The 23,213-nt window shown below is 38.7% G+C and overlaps 2 protein-coding genes across 3 annotated transcripts; both read left to right on the top strand.

Moving 5' to 3' along the window:
• LOC18767576 (pentatricopeptide repeat-containing protein At5g09450, mitochondrial) lies at window positions 830-4,191 on the top strand. 2 transcript variants are annotated; one of them, XM_020553629.1, is made up of 3 exons: window positions 830-1,024; window positions 1,273-1,543; window positions 3,052-4,191. In XM_020553629.1, the coding sequence occupies exons 1-3, from the start codon at window positions 990-992 to the stop codon at window positions 3,949-3,951; spliced, it is 1,206 nt and encodes a 401-aa protein (XP_020409218.1). In that variant the 5' UTR covers window positions 830-989; the 3' UTR covers window positions 3,952-4,191. The 2 variants fall into 2 exon arrangements, with proteins under 2 accessions (XP_020409218.1, XP_020409219.1); XM_020553630.1 differs by having other exon boundaries at window positions 860-1,024; window positions 1,282-1,543.
• Window positions 6,656-9,485, top strand: LOC18767565. The gene is made up of 2 exons (XM_007201028.2): window positions 6,656-8,180; window positions 9,046-9,485. Exons 1-2 carry the CDS (start codon window positions 6,873-6,875, stop codon window positions 9,433-9,435), a joined length of 1,698 nt encoding a protein of 565 aa, XP_007201090.2. The 5' UTR covers window positions 6,656-6,872; the 3' UTR covers window positions 9,436-9,485.

Below are 23,213 nucleotides of genomic sequence, written 5' to 3' on the forward strand. Positions count from 1 at the left end.
TATTGTTTCCTGAATAGCCCATCGAATGTGATTTACAGTTATTTTTCACTCTAGAAAATGAAAATGGGCCTTCAAAAATGTAAATGAACAGGCCCTAAACATTTCAAAGCATGGATAAAAAAGAATTATTTTTTATAAAAATGATATTCTATTTTAATTTAATCTAAATTGTAAATAGAGAATTCGAACTCGATAGAGTGAAGAACACAGCTCTAACTAGGGGTGGGCACGGTTCGGTTTGGACCGGTTTTTGCCTCAAATTAGAACCGATCCAATACTATTCATCCGGTTTGGTTCGGTTCGGTTTTAATAAAAAAAATTTCAAAAACTGTCCGGTTCGGTTTGAACCGGTTTCGGTCCGGTTCCGGTTCGGTTCGGTTTTGAACCGGATTATAAAAATTATTTTTTTAAATTACTTTTTAATACAATTCTCAACTGAAATTTTTTTTTTTTACTTGAAAATTAACAAATTATTTAATTTCATATAAAAAATAAATATTAAAGTGAGAAAATAGAGATATTTTGACATTGAACTTGGATAAATATTATGTTTTTTTTAGTGAAATTAAAAATATAGCATTAAATATAAATATATATATTGAAATTATATATTTTTTTAGTTTCACCGGTTCGGTTCGGCCCGGTTCGGTTTTTGAAGACATGGAACCGGATCCGGAACCGGTCCAAACCGGTCCGGTTCGGTTTTTGACCGGTTTTTGACTTTTTGGTCAACTCGGTTTTTTTCCGGTTTGGTTCGGTGCGGTTTGGTTTGGATTTCCGGTTCGCCGGTTTGAGTGCCCACCCCTAGCTCTAACTATATTGAATAAGCACATGTTTAAAGACCTTTTTTAAACTTTTAAAAACTCTCGAGTTAGACTGTCCGTAAGCAGGTCACAAAATGTTGCTGCAGGTGCATTCCCTCTGCCCAAGTCAAATAGACTGATAACCCGGAAAGGTGTGAGCTCGAATCCGATATCGAAGCGGCGTCAATGGCTTCTCGGTCCCTCTTCCTCACTCTCAGGCGGTAAGCACAATCAAATTCTTCAATCTGTTTGCCCATTTCTCCGTTTCGCTACCGAGAAAAAGCAGAAAATGAAAGGAAAACCAATACTCGGAATTTCAAAATGCTCGGGTTTTAATCAAAACCTCTAACCCAAGATGAGTTCAATGCTATTGAATCTCATAGCTCAAACCCAATTGATTTCTTAATTTCTCAGTGCCAAATTACACAAAAATTTTCAAACTCTGAACTTCTTATGTTGCAAACCCTAGGAAATGCAGTGCGAGCAGCGTCGTCAGCAACACTTTGCGACCCAATCTTTCTAGATTGTTCTCTTCAGGTGCTCTCAGCACTGAATGTGTCCAAGACTCTCAGGAAAATGACGACCTCAAGAGCAGAATCTTCAGGGTGAGGCTGCCCAAGCGAAGCGTCACCAACGTTCTTCAGAATTGGGTCAGTGAAGGCAACCAAATTACCCTTTCAGAGCTTCGCCATATCTCGAAGGACCTTAGGAAGTCTCAGCGTTACAAGCACGCTCTCGAGGTTGGAAATTTTTCTCTATTTTTCTCCTTTTGATTTTATGTTTTTTGCACTGTTTGATATTTATATGTTTGGTTGCCTAGGGACGATGGGAAGGCGAAAGCTTGAAACTTTAGAGTAGTTTTTTTCTTTTTCTGGGTATGAATAACATAAGTAGGATTTGTTCTGGCACTGTAAAGGTTGTGGATCTGAAATATTGTTCTGTTTATTTGGAATCTATGGGGCACTTGCATACTTTTCATACGCAAACCAATTCCAATGGGTTTTTGTCGAACAACTCCAATTATTGATTAAATAAACGGAATCACTTATGATAGATTGAATAACTATTTACCTCTGTTCTAGAAAATGGTTGGCTTAGAAAAGGTTTAAAATGATGTCGTGTTAATGCCAAGCATTATTTTAAGTCACAGGGTGAGCATTGGAAAACGGATAAAAAATCACCTGTTTATAGGCTCATACATTTAAGTAATGTTGAAAGGAAATATGTGAGCACTATGCGTTGAAGCTCTCAGTTTGAAAATAATTTATGACCGGTTTTCTCGTATATCCTTTGCTAGTAAATTCTAGGCGACTGTGCCAGAAGAACTTTCATCCCCATATATCTCACAGACAACCTTATGTATGTTTTGTTAATAAGTCTAAGAAATTTTTTTTTTCCTGACATAAAACTTTAGTAGGTTGGGCTAGGTGAAGCTGTTGGGTGATGTCAATTTTCATTTCGTTTCATGATACAGGTTTTTATTTCCACAATACCAAGCTGTTAAATGTAGCATTACTTCACAGACTATTCTCTAGACAATCCATATGAGACAATTAGCCTTTCTTACGCTAGGATTAGGTATGCTTTCTCTTTTGATCTTTTTTGAAAATAATTGTTACACCATTTTTTGTCTCAAGAAAGTGACTTGCTTTCAAAAGTTTCCAGAAGTTTGAAAAAATCTTGATGCATAAGTTATCGGAAACTAATTGGCAATATAAAAATATGGGGAGGTGTGACAAGGGTTTTGTTTGTGGCCCTGGTTTGAGGCTTGGGGCAATAGGTTTTGCTTTTAATACTTTCAGTCTGATTTTATTAGTAAATGGTTGGCCAAAGCTCAATCATTTGGATAAGTTTGATCTTGAAGTAGTCTAAAGCTCTGCAGCAAGCAGACTCCCTTCTCCCCCTCCCTCCAGATTAGAGTATTGCTCTGATATGTGTGCCTTTTCTTTTCGTTCTCACTGTATCTAGTTTTCTGATGATTGTTTTGTTTGGAAATTTTATCACTAATTAAGGGACTTAACTAGTGGTTTTAAACAGGGACAAGTTATTGCTAAGAACTGATTGATTGACTAAACGGAGGGACAAGTTATTGCTAATAACCAAACTACTATTTGTTTCTTGTTCCAAAAGATGAACCTTTAGGAAGACAATTAAATTTGATATTTGTATGTCTCTATCAGTTCTCTGTTGGGAATGTAATTGCTAAATATTTAATGGATTCTGTTTTGTAAATTATGCAAGCTTGCAGATATCCGAGTGGATGGTCAGCCATGGTGAATATGAGGTATCAGATTCTGACTATGCAGTCCGCATTGTCTTGATGACAAAAGTTTTTGGTATTGATTCTGCGGAACGCTACTTTGAAGGTCTACCTCTTACTGCAAAAACTACTGAGACCTATACTGCTCTCCTCCACTCGTATGCTGGGGCTAAATTGACTGAAAAGGCTGAGGACCTCTATGAGAAAATAAAGGAGTCTAAACTTTCCCTTAGTGCCCTTACATACAATGAGATGATGACTATGTACATGTCAGTGGGGCAAGTGGAGAAGGTCTCTTTAGTTGTTGAAGAACTGAAACGGCAGAAGGTTGCACCAGATATCTTCACATACAATCTCTGGATAAGTTCATGTGCTGCAACTCTGAAAATTGATCAAGTTCAACAGATTTTGGATGAAATGAGATATGATCTTGGTTTTGGTGAAGACTGGGAGAGATACATTAACCTGACAAATATCTATGTTAGCGTTGGGCATCTTGTGAATGCAGAGTCCAATTCTCTAGTAGAAGCTGAGAAAGGAATCACACAAAGAGAATGGATTACATACGACTTCCTCATTATTTTGCATGCTGGTTTAGGAAATAAAGACAGAATTGATCAGATATGGAAATCCTTGATAATGACGAGACAAAAGATGACAAGTAGAAACTATATTTGCATTCTTTCTTCATATCTAATGCTTGGGCAGCTAAAAGAAGTGGGAGAAGTTATTGATCAGTGGAAGCAATCAACCACTACAGATTCTGTTGTTTCTGCCTGTAAGAGGCTTTTGAATGCATTCACAGACGTTGGATTCACTGAAAAAGCCCACGACTTCAAGATGCTTCTGATTCAGAAGAACTGTGACCCTACAAATTCATTAGAGTAGAACCAAAAATGAGTTTTGTATGAGATAATGGGACGTGTATAGGCCAATTTTGTGATGTCTGGACCATTTGGAAGAGGAACTAATTAAAAAGTTCTTGCGGATTTTCCTTATACCAAATGACTGAATAAAACGACAGTATGAAACCGTCATTGAGTTGGTACATGTGCTTCTTGCTTTCCATGTTTAAGTCTTGAAGTATATTGTCTTCATGAAATTGAAAGTTTGTATTTATCTTCCCCATCTTCGGTTTCTTTGGTTCCGATTTCCTGGTACCTCATCTCAAGTCAGGTAAGGTTGCTTTTTAAACTCTTCTGGTTTCCTCATTTTGGTTTTGCACAAAATGTAAGTATGGTACTATAGTTTATGGCAATTACCTGGCCCACAAAATATCAGGATGGCTAGAGAACACATGCTTACAAAAGTAAGTAGCACTTGAACACTTGAAGGTTGAAGCCATTCTAGACTCATGTTTCAGCAACATTGTAACACCATTGTTGAGTATTAGAGTTGAGTGAAATGCATGTGGGTTAGGCCAATTGGCGAGAATAGCGAACCCACTTTCTTGCACCTAAGTTTGAGTACCCCCTCCTTGCATATTGGATTAATTTAGAGTAGTTCCATGAATAAATAATATGAAGCCATGGTGAAAGGTAGGGGTTTTGACCAAATAAACCAATGCAAATCGGCGAACCCACTTAACCAAACTAATCAGTTCGATCTTATTTTCCAAGATTTCAATTTTGGTTCTTAATCTGAATCGAACCACTCCTACTCAGTCCAATTTATAGTTCACAGCCTCCAATATTGTCGATTCAACTTAACCGAACCAACACCACCATAATCAGGACCAAGTGGATTTGAACCCTTGAGCACTCATATAGAATTCCAACACAACTCCACTATGGTAAGTCAGTTTCTTGTGCCCTTGTGGGCTTTAGTTGGGCCTGGCCGGGCTTATGTTGTCTTTATGGCCCTCGTTAAGCGTGAAATAAAGCTAATGCAGCCTATTGATCGTTTGGGCCCAACCACTTCCTCAAGTGGTCTGGCCTTTATTCTTTGGCTGCATCCTTAAAGATTATTCGGACCTTCCCACAAGTAAAAGCACAGATTTGTTTTAGAAGTTATTCTATTATAAGAACGTTAATTTTTTTTATATATGAAAAATCAAAGTGTTTCATGAAAAAGCATTTGGAATCAATTTTAAGTACCTGAAAAAACGCTTTTATAACTCATAAGTATTTTAATTTTTCTATCAAACAATGTCAAAAACACTTTTAATTATCAGAAAATGATTTTAACCTTTTGCATGAGGGTTCACTAAATCTTTCTTGGCAGGTCTTTTGTCGAAATTTCAAAACATAAACGTGGTGAAATTGAGACATTGGGATTTGAGTGCTGATGTTAGGTTGATATCAAAGACCTTTTCCGTAGACTTGAAAAAAGGCTGGGTAAGTTTTAAAAACAACATCGAAAAGCATTCGTACGTAACTTCATGTTTAAGCTAGTATTTTGCTTTTTATCTTATTATGCGGTGCATCCCCTGTGTCCTTCACACGAAAAGCAATTTTTATAGGTTATTATATACTTGAAAATAATAACACAGTGAACGACATGTGAAAAAATTATCTCACATTTTATTATGATATTAATCAAAAATATCAAAAAGTGTTATTCCCGTTGCAAAAGAGTTTCTCTAGTTAGCTGTACTTTCGAGCTCCCCACAACAAAATGGGAGAAGTTTTTGTCGAACTTCAAGGAACCATCTTTTTAATCAATTCCGAGATTTATTATGGAACTTTTCCAAGAATCGAAGGCCAGACATGGAGGATGATTGGCCCAACTTTAATTCTCGAGTTGCTAGCTTGAATATGCATCGTCTATTCTCGAGTGGGCTCCACCTCTATTAGAGAGTTGGTACACAAGTTGGTATCTAAAGTTGGTCTCCCTAGCATCACCCTTTCATTAAAGGTTGCCATATACTTACCGGCACGGCAATTCTGTTTTTTTTAAATTTAATTTGAGTTACTTGAAAACGAAGCATTGGTGGCTCTTTTTCTCTTCATGGTCTTACTTTCATCGTTGAATGCATCGTATCAAGACAAGTTTGATAGATTCAATAAGAAAAAAAGGAAAAGGGACAAAGAATATAAATATTTCATTACAACAGAGAAAGGACCATGAACCATAGACTTTTAGCATGAAAGACTGGATTCTGTTGTGACAAATACTATAATTAACAACACATATGATACATTTGTGACTTGCTTCTGCCAAGCGCTGCCTTGTGTCCGTGACAAATACCAACCGCAGCTAACACGAATTCGATGTTATGATTTTATCATTCAAATGTGCTGCATATAAATGATGTCTATGAAATACATCTAAAATTCTCATGAGTATGCATTTCATAGATATCAATCACGCGTAGCACATTTTAGAAAGAAATTAACACATATGATATCTATGTGACATATTTATATTTATTTAGCGAATGTTGTTGAACATGAAATTCCGTCTCAAAAAAAATCTTTAGGTAACATGTTGGTGGCCGAAATTTTTGAATGTGCAAGTTGGTCGCTAAATGCCATTATTCCTTTGTAACAAAAGTTTTCAAAACAAAAAGTTTACATATATGTTTGGCGTTGAACATATGTTCCTTGTAAATGATGTCTTTTGGGATTAAGCGTGCATATTTGGTGCCAATAAAGTGTTTCTCTCGGAAAACATCTTTGTCTGCCATTTGCCTTCGTCTTCGTAGCTAGAAAATGCCTCCCAAAAGTCTCGAGACAATTTTTTTTTTTTTTGGGGTAACGAAACGACATGAACTCTAAAATGATAGAAACTTTCTTTAAAATGAATATTGTAGTTAAGATGTCAAAAGAAACATAATGGAGATACAAAAAACAATAAAGAATGGCTGAATGAGCTGTTATTGGTGTAGTATAGCATTATTCTCGTGTCCTTATTATTCCCTATTTCCATATTCTATCTCCGAAAGTATCAAAACTAATAATTTTCAATTCTACATCGCAACATATGTGCATTCCCTTCTCAAGAAACGCCAACACAAAGTACAGAGAGAGAGAGAGAGAGAGAGAGAGAGAGAGAGAGAACTACTACTAAATCACATCAATCCCAAAATTCATTCATTCCCAGTTGATCTAATGGCAATGAGAAAAGAAGCCCCAGAACTTGCAGAAAGATCCTCCTCAAACCCTAACAAACCTCACCGCCATACCCTCTCTTTCTACTCCCCAAAACTCTCCTTCTATATCTTCTCAGCTTGTGTCACCCTCTTCGTCGTCCTCCACATCAAAACCCTCCAAACCGACCAAAATCCCACGTCGTCATTATGGTTCCACAAGCACCAACGGCAACGAGTCACCACCAACACCACCTCCACAATGGCCGAGAAGCTCCGCCAAGCGGTCACATTTCTCCCGCTCAAAGACCTACGCTACGCGGGCCCGGCTGCTCTCCAGGGCCACACGTGGTTCATGAGCTCCATGTACGACAAGCAGGACGAGGAGGGCGGGGCCCAGTACCAGCAGTTCCCCTCGCCCTCCTCCCATGGGCGGCTCCTCTGCCTCAAAGGCCGCGACAACCACGACGGCTCCTGGAACTCCTACGCCCTCGCCTTCCCAGAAGCTCTCCCCCACAACACGACGCTCATGAAAGGCTTGACGTTCGTGTCGTACAACCACTACAACTACGACAACATCTGGCACGGCCTGACCGCTGTCGTGCCCTTCGTCTCGTGGCACATAAAGAATTCGTGTGCTGTCCCCGACCGGTGGATTTTGTACCACTGGGGGGAGATTAGAGCAAGGATGGGAGTCTGGTTGGGGAGCTTGATGGAGGCTACTTTCAGTGGGGCCCCGCGTGTCGAGGTGTTTGATGACGTGGAGGAAGGGAGGGCCGTTTGTTTTGAGAAGGCTGTGGTGATGAGGCATAACGAGGGTGGGATGTCGAGGGAGAAGAGGTTGGAGGTTTTTGATCTGATGAGGTGCAAAGCGAGATTGTTTTGTAATGTGAGCTTGGATGAACAAAATTACAAGAGTACCCGTAGTGTAACAAAGAGAATTGGAGTCACATTGTTTATGAGGACAGGGCCTAGGTCGTTCAAAAACGACACCGCTGTGATTGGGATCTTTGAGAGGGAGTGTGCTAAGGTGGATGGTTGTCGGCTCATGGTGGCTTATTCTAATAACCTCACTTTTTGTGACCAGGTGCGCATTTTTATTCAAATCTTTAATCACTTGACGATGGTTTTTAATGTTCATCTTTAACCACACTTACGAATTTGGTCAGTTTGTAATCAATAGGTCTTCAAATCGTTCACTTTAAAATAAATTAAAACGACCCTTTTTGTTCGTTGATCATGATCTTTTTTAAAAGTTTGAATATTTCTTATAGTTAATGAAGGAACATCAATTTTTATTTTCAATTAGATTATGATACCAAATGAGTGATGATTGAATCATTTGTACTTTCATGTTGTACATAATTGACTCTTTTTTTGTTTGGGTAAGATATTATATGAGTAGTTCATATTTAGTGTTCATGCGTGGGGCAAAGGAATCTTTTATTCTTTTAATTGGGTAGCCGAGTAAGGACCACGTGATTACATTATTAGAAGAGATGAAAGGCATAATGGAGTGATCAGTAGGAATTTTATATACAAGTCGAGGTCAACAAAGAGTATTTGCTTTTGAAAGAATTTATATTGGTTTAAGGCCATCGAAGTGGGGAGACACAGAAGAAGTTTGTGAGTGGAAATCTTGGTAGAGGAGAGGTGTAATTGTAGACAGTATGACTAATTGGTAGTAGATAAAGATACACTTACGTAAAATTACATAGAATTATTGAGTCTTTTACGTAAATAGTTTACTCTGATATTATATTAAAATGTACATTCAACGCAATACCAATTGACAATATATAGAGAGACTCAACTTCCAACCTATGTTACTCTCAATATTTTCCATAAAAACTATGCCTTGTAGATTTGAATTATGCTCTTTTTTGCCAGTTTTGTTCCTTTTAAAAGGATTATCCAATTGTTTCTTCCTAATATCTGATTGGTCAATCCAGGTGAAGGTAATGAGCTTGACGGACATTTTGGTATCTCCACATGGTGCGCAGTTAACCAACATGTTCTTGATGAACAGAAACAGCAGTGTCATGGAGTTCTTCCCAAAAGGTTGGCTAAAACTAGCCGGGGTAGGCCAATATGTCTTCCACTGGATCGCCAGCTGGTCAGGCATGAGGCACAAAGGAGCATGGCGCGATCCAGATGGTGACACGTGTCAGTATGGAGAAGATGATCGTCGATGCATGTCCATCTACAAGCATGGGAAAATTGGACACAATGAGACCTACTTTGCAGGGTGGACTAGAAATGTTATAGATGAGGTGAAGACGAGGAAGATGGAAGAAGCGAAAATGGCTATTCCAAATTCTAATGGTTGTTCCTGTATTTAATTAAATTCAACTCAATTCAGTACAATTCATGATTTTTTGGTGTTGCCTAAGCCTAATATAGCATACGACTTCTTTAAGGTAGCTTAGTACATACTAGGTTTGGACACGGATCGGTTCGGAACGATAGAAGACTTTTTCGTTAACCAAACTAAAGACTTCGGTAGACCATTTTCTCTTCTGTTAACCGAACCAAAGACTTTGGTAGACTTCGAATCAGTTAACCTAATATTCGGTTCGGATTGGTTCGGTACGCCGGTAGTACCGTAATAAAAACATACTAATAAAAATACAATTTATAAAACTTTCACATAACATAAGTTCTTGAACAAATACACCAAATTATCCTTGTAAAATACAAAAATCCACTAGTCTAATTCATCCAAGTATGAAATCAAATAATTTAGTGACTATATCATTCAATATATACTCAAGATCTACTGGGAGCCACTTGTGTTTGTTGTTTGAACATTTGAGTGTTATTTTTACTGAATTCTCAACATTTATATAAATGATTTTGACATTTGTTTTGCGTTGGGTTCTTTAGTTTTTCATGATGATCCAACCATCTAAAGAACATAAAATTTGGATCAATCGTTGGAAAGTTACAGATATAAAATGGGACAAATGTCAAAACTGGAAAACATAGGAAATTCATAAATTCCTCTTTGACCAAAAAGTGCTACAGTACCCGGGTGATAAAAAAGTAATAGAATGGTGATAAAGTAGTGATACAATGGTGATAAAGAAGTGATACAACAGTGATAAAGGAGTGATATAAAATGCTGATTGTATTTATCTTTGGTTTCTTGTTTTGTATTTAAATAATAGAATGAGTATAAATATCGGATAGGAACAGGTTTCCGTCAAGTTAGGAATATTATTTCCGTTAACCAAATCAAACATCTCGGTACGAATCGAATCATAATAGAATAATTAAAATTAAAAAATAATTGTTGACGCTCAAAAATGGTTCGGCACTTTTGAGCCCAACTTAGTGATGATGTGTGATGGATGATGGGTGAAGGTGAGGACCTTCACCAAGTGTGTGAGGATTTGGGCAAGCGATAAATATACAGAAGACAAGATATACGTGGTTCACCCTTAATGAATGGGCTACGTCCACGGAGAAGTATATTCTCACTATAATAATGTATGTGTTTACATTTGTACATGGGGTTGAACCCAAATATAAAGGGAAGAAGGGAGAAGCCCATGACTAAAGATAAAGCCCAGCCCATGGATCGATCCCCTCCTAAGTGGAGAATGGTCTTCTTTTATAGATGAGGGGGAGTCTACACATCTTGTAATATTCCAATGTGGGACTCTTTGCTTTGCCTAGAGTTGCTTCTAGTTGCTTGGTCAGATATGGTATAAACAGAAGTCCCCTAAGTTCTCAAGTAAGGAGGTACTTCTTAGTTGAGGACTTGTAATTTTCAATGCACTGACTGAGCAACACCTTAGTCTTCTTCCGAGTAGTGTGGTGTGGATGGTGCCGTTTGTTATAGCACTTGGAGCTGTGAGTAGACTTTTCTACCGTTGCCGCTTGGTAATTTTGGGTGGCCATTAAAAGACTGCACTCAAATTACCGTTCGGTATAATTTGAGTAAGCCACTGAATCCATATAGATCGCATGCACCTCTCTTAGTGTGATGGAGTAAGTGGGTGTCGTTCAGTATCCCATGAATAAGCAGCAAGCAAGCATGTTCTCTGATTTCTGAAATTGATGGAGAATTGGCAACAAGCATGGTTACTCACTGTCCACTGTCTTGCCGTTCGGCAAGCAAATAGGCAGGTTTGGTGGGACTTGTTGTATGGTAGCCGTGTAAGACCTTGGCTCTTGTGAAGCTTTTGCTCATAATGGCTGATGGCTATGAATAACATTCTTTTTGGGCGTCATCTGTATATTTGACGCAAAATCTGAGTAGAGACGGTCAAGGGAGGTCACACAGGTGCTGCCACTCGATAATTTTGAGAGTTCAGCATCCTTGGGTGCCTTGAGAAGTCCCATGCTCAGTGATGGATAAAGATCCAGTTTGTTCAGTGCCTTCAGCGATATGGAGCCTTGATTAGTTGTTTGGCATGGTGACGTACCGCGACGCATTTATATTTGAAGCTGCTGAAGCTTATTTGTTGTAGACATGTATTCTCCAATGGTGAGAAGACACCAAGGTGAGAAGACATCTTTATATTGAATGTGGGTCTGCTCCTTTCGCCATGCAACGCGACAGCTACATTTGGGTTGAATGGTGGCCGCTCCCACAGTCAAAGAAGCCATGCAAAGTGGGGTGCCGAAGGCATCACACACATCGGAGAGGCAGGATGCCGAAGACATCGCTCGAGCCTAATGATAGCGGAGTGCCGAAGGCATCGTTCGCGCCGAATAAGGATTGTGTGCCGAAGGCATCTCTTGTGCTGAATAAGGACGGGGTGCCAAAGGCATCACACACGTCGAAGAGGCGGGATGCCGAAGACATCTCATGCGCCGAATGACTAAGGCTTGTATAACAAGCTTGAGTCCCCATACTTTTACTGTATGAAAGGGTGCCGAACGACACAATATCGCATGGCGATTGTTGAAGATATGAAGCTTGCATATTATGCGAATGTTCTATTTAATAGACTAGTGCTTTTCTTTGAGCTCATTGTGGAAGATCATCATCAATGGTTATTGCCGATGGCTAATAATCGTGGGTTTTTTCTTTTGGCGTATATGCCGATGATCTTTACCAATGGCTATTGCCGAAGGCTAATAGGCTTGGGTTTTTACTTTTGGCGTATATGCCGATGATCTTTACCAATAATTATTGCCGATGGCTAATAATCTTGGATTTTTTCTTTTGGCGTATATGCCGATGATCTTTACCAATGGCTGCATAATCTTTACCAATGGCTATTGCCGAAGGCTAATAGGCTTGGGTTTTTACTTTTGGCGTATATGCCAATGATCTTTACCAATGGCTATTGCCGATGGCTAATAATCTTGGATTTTTTGCTTTTGGCGTATATGCCGATGATCTTTACCAATGGCTATTGCCGAAGGCTAATAGGCTTGGATTTTTACTTTTGGCGTATATGCCGATGATCTTTACCAATAATTATTGCCGATGACTAATAATCTTGGGTTTTTTGCTTTTGAGATGCCAATTCAGGGAACGGCATGTAACTTTTTTATCGTATTTCTCTTTTGACAGCCGCTGATTTGAAGGTGGGTGTGTAGAGAACTATAGGAGATATTGGCATGAATATTCCTTGCCATGTTTCGTAGTGCATATGCTGGTGCATGTAAAGCCATCCAAAGTTGGGCAATATTCTGGACCACAAATGAGCCTGATAAGATCTTAATAAAATAAAAATAAGATAAAAAAGATGAGGACTGTTCCACTTATCTTTTTTGGAGAAGGATGATCGTGATGTGCTCATATTGATACCCTTTTGAATGGCGACCGATAAAACCAGAGGGGTAGATAATAGCCATTTTGCTGTACAATACTTCCCACTTGCTGGTTTAGATTTTGGAGATGAATCCCATATGGTTCGGCATGTTGACTCTGTCGTTCAACAAGGTTTGGTTGGGGCAGATTTGGGTCTGTGCTTTGCCATTCTGATAGACCATTCATTAGAGAGCTTTTGTCCAGCATGGTGGTGCGACAGAGCTTCGTGGTTGCTTTCAGCACAGGTGGTACCAAACGGTAATGTCGTTCGGAACCCTTGGATGGCTTGAAAGATTGTGGTATTGAAGAGAGGGAGTGCAGAACGGTAATTGGTTTGCTAGCCCTGAACAGGGACGTTCATCCTCTGTGGGGCACCAATCGGAAGCTGTCGATCTACTGGAGGTCTGGGAATATCAGTTGGCTCAATTCTGTCTTACCGAATGGTGTGATGATTTGTCCTGTTAGGAAGGTGGTTCCCAGGTGAGTCATGCCCGGCATTACCGTTCGGCAATTTGGAAGTTCGGACGAGGAGACAACACCTTGTGGTGCCAAGATGAAGATTTCGGCATGGGCCATACCTCCTTCGGCAGCTTCTCTCATGGTGGGGATGCACATGGGCATCCGTTAGATTGGAACAGGTTTCTGCTCCTTTAACCATGCAACGTGACAGCCACATTTGGTTTAGAAGGTGGCTGCTTCCTCAGTCATGGAAGCCATGCAGAGCAAGGTGCCGAACGGTAAAGGCTTATGATTTGAATGTGTATGGCGTTCAGCATTTACCATTTTCTCTTTGGAATGATGAATTACGTGGTCTTCCCCTTGGAATTGAAATGGAGGTGTTGCCGAACGGCGCTTTTGGATTTTATTGAGATGATGGTTTCACTCTTGGTCATGCAAGCCATGCAAAGTGATGACCACATTCTGATTGACTTTTCCTTGAAATATCATCTTCTGTAATTTGTTGCCTTAGCATTCATGGTTACTCCAACATGGGATTGCCGAACGGCAACCTAGGTGATGCTGATTGTAAGGGTGCCGAAGGGCACTGAAGAAAGGGAAAATGACAGAAGCCTTTTGTGTCGATTCCCACAGACGGCGCCAAACTGTTGACGCTCAAAAATGGTTCGGCACTTTTGAGCCCAACTTAGTGATGATGTGTGATGGATGATGGGTGAAAGTGAGGACCTTCACCAAGTGTGTGAGGATTTGGGCAAGCGATAAATATACAGAAGACAAGATATACGTGGTTCACCCTTAATGAATGGGCTACGTCCACGGAGAAGTATATTCTCACTATAATAATGTATGTGTTTACATTTGTACATGGGGTTGAACCCAAATATAAAGGGAAGAAGGGAGAAGCCCATAACTAAAGATAAAGCCCAGCCCATGGATCGATCCCCTCCTAAGTGGAGAATGGTCTCCTTTTATAGATGAGGGGGAGTCTACACATCTTGTAATATTCCAATGTGGGACTCTTTGCTTTGCCTAGAGTTGCTTCTAGTTGCTTGGTCAGATATGGTATAAACAATAATTATTTAATCAAACCAAACCAAACTGTCGATATGATACAGTCACTACGTGGATAATTCGGATGAGATGCCCATCCCTAGTACATACTATATTGTGTATACATGGACATCGGTTTTGTTAAAAGCGAAGGAATAACTGAAAGTACTTATGAAGCGCTTACGTAATGCTTTGCTTTTAATATTTTCAGCTTTAGACGTGATAAACATGGCAGAAATTAATGAGTGATGAGTTACTCTACATTTAGTACGTGTGATTAATCAATTTTTATTATGTTTCTCTCCCTTTCATATTCATGGAAATTGTATAAATAGGAACACAACATCCAATCCATACAACAAATTCACAAATAGATAAACAAAAAAAGAATGAAAGCAAAGTAATTACACATAAATGGATGCAAGGCTATTTGGCTTCATGTTCTTGTCCCTGCTCTTGCTTTTCTCAAGTCTGCGTAAGTCTCTCTCTTTCACGACAAAGTAATTTAGCTTTTTTTATATATATAATTTTTCTTGAGTTTTGGTTGATGAAGGAATAGGGCTAGATTATTTTCTCAATAAAAGTTGTGGCGCAATATTGAACGTTAGATCTTACTAATGATTAAAAATCAAGATTGAAGGCATTAATAATGGTAATTTTGTTCCCAACAAAAAAAGAAAGAAAGTTAAAATTACATTGGTTTTAAGGAGGAATTCCTCCTCAATCTTAATCTTAAGGATCCAAGCTTTTCCCTCTCTTTTATTTGTTTGTTAGTTACTGACTAGCCCATCTGCGAGTGTGGCAATTTAATTTTTTTGTTCTTATTTCTTATTTTTAAATTTTTTAAAAACTAAGATTTATAATATATTTTTTAATGTTTCGGAGTTGAGTGGAGAGTCTCCTAGCGCAACTACCGAAATTTTTTTTCTTTTTTCTTTTTAAATTTACTTTAAACAAACTGTGAATGTTCTAATTTATCCTGATTTAATGAAGTGTCTTCTGTTTCAACATATTCATTAACTAAGGGCAGTTTGGGGGATTTTGAAAGTTTTTTTATCCGAGGGAATTTTGAATATATATATATATATATATATATATAGATGGATTATCATTTGCGAAGCAACACATGTAATTATTGTTTTTAATATATGGAATTAAAATTTCTTTTTTGATAATGCAGACAACACAACAACGGTTATGGCAGAAAATACAAGTACGATTATGGTAGAAGATACAGCAACAAGACCTGTGGTTGAGCAAAAACTATGTGAGACGTCAGTCCACTGGGCAAAACCTCTTTGCAGAAGTGAGGGGATTTGTTTTGATGATTGCAAAAATTGGGGTTGGGAAGGTGGCAAGTGCAAGTGGTTTGTTGTCTTGTATTGTGAGTGCAATAAGCAATGTTAATTCATGGGAAAACAGAAAAATATGTGTGATGTAGCAGTGCCTACCATCTTGTCTATGGTATTGAAGTATTTTAATAAATAAATATACATGAATAAACTCATTCTCTACTATATGGAACGTTATTGTCCACACACATGTTTTCCAATCCTTTTTTCATCTAACAAAGTTGTTGCCCAACACTCAAAACAAGCCTTTTATGTTAACGAGGTTGTTGTGTAAATAATCTCATGGGAGAATATTCGTGAGAGATTCTTTCACCTTTTGAATTTCCTTTTTCATCTTCTTTCTTGCTCCCTATAAAATAGATTGGAGTCAACATACTACACTGGCGGGGGGTTGGCCAAAGACCTTCGATGCCTAAGTCAATTAGATGATGTTTAGAAAGATACGAAAATAACCGAAAGGTTGGAGTTTTCTCTCACTGGGAGAGTTGGGTGGCCGGAGCCGTGAGGGAGAGAGGAGAGAGAGAGTGGCGTGAGAGAGGGAGGGATTTTTTCAGGGTTTCAGAATTACCTCAAGTGTGGTGAGATGCCATCTATTTATAGCCTCTTTACTTGGCTAGGGTTTGAAGAATAATCTCTATTTAATGAGGATTATTCTTACCCAAAAATAGGTGATAGGATAAATCAAAGTGATTTGCTGGAAATCGGATCCTTGATTTAGGGAGATATTCCTATCTTAAATCATAGATAATTCCCTAATTAAATAGGATGTAATTAGGGTAATTATATAGTTGACCTAAGGAATATTCTTTTTTTCACGTGTCACCCTCTTATTGGTTATCGAAAATATGTGTTCCCACAAATGGCCCCTAGCTTCTGCATGGTGTGCATGTGGCATGAAGGAGATGTGACATACTTATTGGGCTTTCCTACTGCGTTTGGACTTCTTTTGAAGGTTGGGCTCCTTTTGTGAGTTGAGCTCATAACTGGATGAGGCTTTTGATTACTTCTTGGAGTTGGGCTTTTAATTGGAGTAGTTTTTTTTATTCATTCTTGACCAAGGATGACCAATCCTTATAAATACAAGGCCTCCTCTTCATTACTCTTCATCTTTTAAACTTATATTCCTCTACTTCCTAGCTTGTAAGAAAGATCTAGGAGGAGAGGAGTTGATGTGCACAACAAGGTAAGTCGAAAAAATATTTTTTTTGTCTTTATTTTTTTGTGCTTCTCGGCCAGGACCAGCCGACTGGTTGTCACTGGGACGGTTGGCAACGGCTAGTGCAACAAGTGGCAATTACAGTGGCTGTTGCTGTTTTAGGTTTTTTTTTTGTTGGCTTTTTTTTTTTCATGTTGTATTGAAGCCAAGACCATTAGGCAGAGCCAAAGGAAGCGTTGCGGCTTGACGTGAGCTGAGCCGCATCGTGAACTTGGATGGTGTCGACGATGGCACGGTCTATGCTACACTTGCGGCTTAGGCAGTGCTAGCGAAGAGGTGCTGGAGGCATGGACCGTGCTTGCTGTTTGGGCCGTGCGTTTCTCCTCCCTTTTTTTCAATTGTAAATTAGGGTTTTTGACTTGCGATTTGACTTGTGAATTTCTTCTTTTTTGCAACTATTCAACCATCATGTGATCTGACGAGGGAAGCTGATCGTCTGGTTTACAAGTGCCTTTGTACTTGTGGGGCAATTCTCAGGTTCATAACATGAGGTTAATGGCAAACTTGCATCGCATCACGACCAAGGCTCAATTTCAAAAGTGGCGTGCTAGTTTTGCTTATGCCGTACCGAATAATGTGCTTGTCAGGTTGGCAGAACCTTCGACCGATGATGTGGTTCGCGTGGACCCGAATGATCCGGATGTGAGGATTATCACATTTTGCCCTTTTTACTTATCCTTGGGTTTCAAGTTTCCCATGTAAAAGTTCAGGAAGGTGTTTCATGCCATGGAGTGTGCTCCAAGTCAGTGTACTTTGAACGTCTACCGGGCGGTCATTTGCTTTAACAACCTCAATTGCTTTTTCAAGTTACACTTGACCTTGTAGGAGTTTTTCTACTTCTTCGAGGTGAGACGCTACGAGAAGTATGCCCAACTTCATGCGCGCAAGGAGAAGCTCAAAACCTATGATCTACCCTACAAAAATGCCTGCCTCAGACCTGGTTCGTTTGTTGAGAAATATAGGGCTGCTGACTTTCTTCACAGGAATTCAAGTCGTCTGCATCAGCAAGGGATGAGGATCGAACTGGGAAGGCTGCTTCTCTGTCTGGAAAGTGCACGCCATCTGCCAAGTTACGAGAGGTCAAGCATGGAGCTGATCCAACATCGTATACTCCCTTCGAGGCAAGAATGGTTGCAGCTAAGAAGGCCAAGGAGTCTTCTGCTCAGGCTAAAGGTTCAATTAGTGCACGAACTGATGGCCTAAAGGTTGACAAGCTTAGGTCTATTGGAAATGTGAGCGTGTCTAATCTTCTCAAGACAAACTTCCTATTAAGCTCATCTGTTTGCGCCAAATTGGTTGATCATCTATGTCAAGCTAGCAATTTTGGCATGTCTTCAAGCCTTTCTCCGGAGAAGCAAAAGGATGCACTTATCGCTTTGCTTCAAAAAAGGATGATTTTTGCTGCTGAAGCTATTCGGAGCTCGTCTCATGTTGTCCCCTCTACTGCCTAGCTCAAGCAATTGGAGAAGAATAATGATGATTTGACCAGCATGCTCTCGATCTAGCAGACACGCCATGAGACGAAGATGTCTGTCTTGAATAAGGATATGTCCCTGCTGAAGAGTTCACTTGGTTTCAAAGATAGTGAACTTGACTCTTCTACTACTGCCCTCAATGAGCGAATAGAGGCCTACCCTCGTCTCGATGTGAATTTGCTGACATGACCCACAGTTATGACAAGTTGATAGCCAAGTGCAACGCTTATCGAGAAGCTGCCAAGGAATCCAAGTCTGAAGCTGTTGTTGACGCTTACAAGTTGGATTACCTGGATTGCAAGAGTGGAGTCGCTCCTTGTCATTCTATTAAAGATGAAGATGTCGAGCTATTTTGCCCGAAGATGCCCTTTGCTCAAGATGAACTGATTAATACTATGGATATGGAGGCAGTGAAAGAGCAAGCAGCTGAGGAGAATGAAGCCAAAGAGGGCGCAATTGATGAGGTAGAGGCTAATGCTATGGAGCAGGTAGCCACGGCTGATGAGCAGGTGGCTACAATTGGTGAGCAGAAGACTGTAACTAATGAGCAGTGACTGCAACAGATGAGCAGGTGACTGAGTCGAATGGGACCACTGAGGACATAGCTGATTAGGTAGGAGCTGAGGAGGTTGCTGGCCAAGAGTCACCTACTGGAGACTTGCAGTACATGAAGACTGTTTATATTTTTCTTTGTTGCTTTATTTTTCTTTAAGTATTAGTCTCTGTTGACCATCCCTGTTTTGTTGAACTAGGGCCGGTTAGCTGCCTTACTATGAAAATTTCAGTTTACTTTATAACTAAAATTTGTGTGGACTGCTTTTGTGGATAACTGTGTAAGTTGTATCTTGGATGGACCAGTTGGCTGCTTAGTTGGGCAACTGGGGAGTCGCCTCTAGGGTGGACCTTTTGTCCGCTTGGTTGGACAACTATTTGAGTCGCCTCTTGTTAAATGAATATTCAAGGTTTTAGAACTGCCGACACCTAAGTTAGTATATGGTCTTAGGGAGATGTAAATCATATTGAAAAGGTGGAGCTTCCTGTGCGTTAGTCGGCGGATAGTCTTAAGAAGATTTAGATCATGGGGAAATGATGGGGGGTTTTGTTCAGGTACTGAAGAACCTTTCGAATTCATTGTCTTTTTGGCTAAGTTAACTGGTTAACTGGTTAATCAGTTGTCGAGTTAGTTATCATGTGCTCGGGGGTTGAACATCTCCCAGAGGATGGTAAGATGTTTACCTACCCTTACGAAAAGAGTGCCTTCCTCTAGCAAATGTGAAATGTTTACCCATCCTTACAGAAATGGTGCCTTCCTCTGGTGAGGGTGACTATTTCTCGAACACTTCGTTGAATGAAAAATTCGAACTTGTATAAATATTTGTGTGATTACATTGCTTTATTGAATGGAAATAACTGAATGAGCAACTCGAAAATATCAAAAGTAGCTTTTTCTTTAATTGAAGTGGAAAGGGCTCAATCGCCTGCTGGGAACCAAGCTGGTAAGCGGAAGTTTCATGCATAGTACCTTCAGAGGTGATAGGCATTCTATTGTCTCGTAACTTCTTTCCTTTCCAATGTCTTAAGTGCATAGCTTTCTCTGCCCCCAAGTCGGTTGACCACATAAAGGCCTTCCCAACTAGGCTTCATTTTTTTTGATCCTTGCCATTGTGCTATGATAAAGGATTTTCTAAGCACAAGGTCCCCAGGTTGGAATTGTTTAATCTTGGCTCTCTTGTTGTATAGTAAGACATTAATTACTGCTGATAATCTGCAACTCGAACAATGGCTTTTTCTCCTTCCCCTTCGAGCAGGTCGAGGTTAAGCTTCATTTGCTCACAGTTTTGGTCTATGATGCCTACCTCGACGCTCATAGATAGAACGGTGATATGAGGAGGAATGATTGCTTCAATTTCATAAGCCAAGGAAAATGGGGTTTCACCGGTAGATCTCCTTTTGGTAGTGTGATAACCGCATAGGACTTCGGGCAGCTCATTGACCCACTTTTTCTCAGGGCCTTCCAATCTTTTCTTTAGGCATTCCAGCATGATCTTGTTGGATGTTTCTGCCTGGCCATTGCCTTGCGTGTATCTCGGAGTTGATAAGGGTCGTTTGATGCCATACTTTGCAAAGAATGCGGTGATCTGCTACTGTTGCGTCTACCCAAGTGCAAGTAGTCACACGTGGTAATAATCTTGGAAGTCCAAGTATCGTATCCTCAAGGAGCAGGTGGACAAATATCTGCACACAAAGAAATAATTAAATGTATCACAATAAAAGCGACAAGCAAAATGAAAAAATAATTTGATTTGATTGTTGTGGAAATTGAGTTTAAAAATAAAATAACAACAATGGAAATGCTAAGGCATCAAGGTTCAATTCTTTAAGCAAAATATGTTTCATGCTCTTTAATCCAAATTATAACTCGATTAAAATTATGATTGAGAAACTTTAAGCGGAAGATAAAGAAATTAAAACCAATTTAATTTTTCAATGTTATCTTTTATGAATGATTGTTCAGAGAATGGAATTGCTTAATATCTACTTTTTTAATTTAAAAGCATGCTAAGTCAGCTCTTAACAATGAGAAAAATATAATTGAACTCATGAAAAGATAATAGCACTTAACATCAATTAAAATAAAAGGATATGAAAATGTTGAACAACCAAAAATAAAAGAATTTAGCAATTCATACTGTATATTGGATTAAAGAAAAATTCACAAACTTACTCAATGAACATTCCCTTTAGCCTTAGCTAGAGTTCTAGCAACTCATTAGAAAGAAAAACATAAACTAAATTTTGAATGAAATGGATAAAGAAATCTGTCGTAGTGGTGTCCTGGCCAAATAAGTTGATGGGTGATTTATAGTAGTCAATGAGGTGAGTGAGAAGTTAATACTCGTGGTGGGTAATGAAAGGTTTAAGTGAGAGATTAATTGGATTATACATGTGTTGATGGCAGAGAGTTAGTAGAAAAGAAATAACGGTGAGGTAAATGGGCGTTAAATGGCTATGAATGACATGAAATAGGCTCTTTAGCTTCAACGGTTTTGTCTTCTCTTCTCCCTCTTTACTTCTCTTTATAATCACAATAATCCCACAATCAATTCTTCAATAAAATCCGCCAGCAATTCTATTCACACCTAGCTTGAACTTGGACAAATATATGTCTTCATCTTTTGGCTTTCCAACTTCCTGCAGAAGATAAATTCACCTAATTAGTTCACCAAGTTAATATAGAAAATTCATAAATCCAGTTGGTGAGAATAAAATGCAACACCAAGTGAAATTATATTTATTAAGCCAAAATTATATCATAAAGTCTCCAAAATAATATAAAAAAGATGTAATTTGAGACTCTCATCACAATCCCCAACCAACTTATTGCTAGTCCCTAGCAATTCAAGCGACTAAAAGAAACTCAAATTTAAGTAGAAATGACAACAACAACAACAACAAACCAAAAAAAAAAAAATTACTAAAACAGCTAAGCCACTTTCGCGGGATACGATTGCATTTAGCATATGCAACAAGCCTTTAAACCCTTAGGTTACCCATAAAGGACGAGTTATAGTCTCGTGAGGGTTTCCAGGGATGATACCCACAAACATCAAGTATGAGGCTAGCACAATTATTCAGAAACATGAAATAAAATAAAATTTGAAAAATAATTTCAACATCTGTCACCAACAAAAAGGACAGAGCACAAAGTCCAAATTTTCAATTCATGAACAATGTTAAAAGAGAGAACACTTATTTAACATTTCAAGTTAATCTCACCTCGAAGTCCAAATCATTTATAATTAGCCAGTAAACTTTTCACATGTTTCCTTTGGTGTAAAGTGAACCAACACAATTGAGTGGCATTAGCTAAATTCCAATCATACCAACCTTTTGATCTCAAGAGTTGTCAAGCTCCCTTGCAAGAAACAAACCAATGTTTTTATTTTTTTTAATATACTATTTTTTCCTTTATGTGGGCTGTGCAATGCTTAGCTCCATTAAGCTTTCTAATTAACCCATATAGCGAGTGTTAGGCTAGTGACTCTCAAACCAAAAAGGCTTTAAGGCATTAGGTGTAGAGACACCTCTAAGAGCTTACTAACTCGAGTTAAAAAGGCTACGAAATTAAAGTAGTCACACAAAATTATTCACACCCAGAACTTCACCGTTTGACGCGAACACTCACTGCTGATTAGGCAAGAGGCCCGGTTACTAAGTAGAAGCTTGAATAGAATACTATTATCTCATGAACCTTTTTTTTTTTAAACCAAGATGAGTCAAAAGCAAGGTCGTCCAAGTTTACCAAAGACAAAAGATTAACCACAATTGGTTTTTAACTTTATACTCCACAAAAAGTGTTAGTGTGCTTGTGTAAATTGTTAGAGTATAACTCATGAATCATCCACTAACTAGAAATAAATGAAAAAGACACATAAGTGGGATAATTATCATATCTTTTACATGTTCCCAATCTTAAAATCATTCATGAATATCAAATAAATCAATCTTGTCACAGACAGACTATGAAAAACAAACAACACAGTGCATTAACCTCATAAACAATTTTTTCCTTCACACTTTTCAGAAATTTTTTTTTTCAAAATAAATGATGAAAATAAACAAAATAAACAAAAAAAATACAAAAACAAAACCAAACCAATAAAACAAAAATAAAACAAAAACGAAAGGAAAACTAACATGTTGCAACAAGAAAATAATACAATAAACACATCTTCTCCACCCCCAACCAAAGACTAACATTGTCCTCAATGTTTAAACATATAAGCATAATAAA

The sequence above is a fragment of the Prunus persica genome, chromosome G8 (assembly GCF_000346465.2).
Source record: "Prunus persica cultivar Lovell chromosome G8, Prunus_persica_NCBIv2, whole genome shotgun sequence".
Classification (NCBI taxonomy): domain Eukaryota; kingdom Viridiplantae; phylum Streptophyta; class Magnoliopsida; order Rosales; family Rosaceae; genus Prunus; species Prunus persica.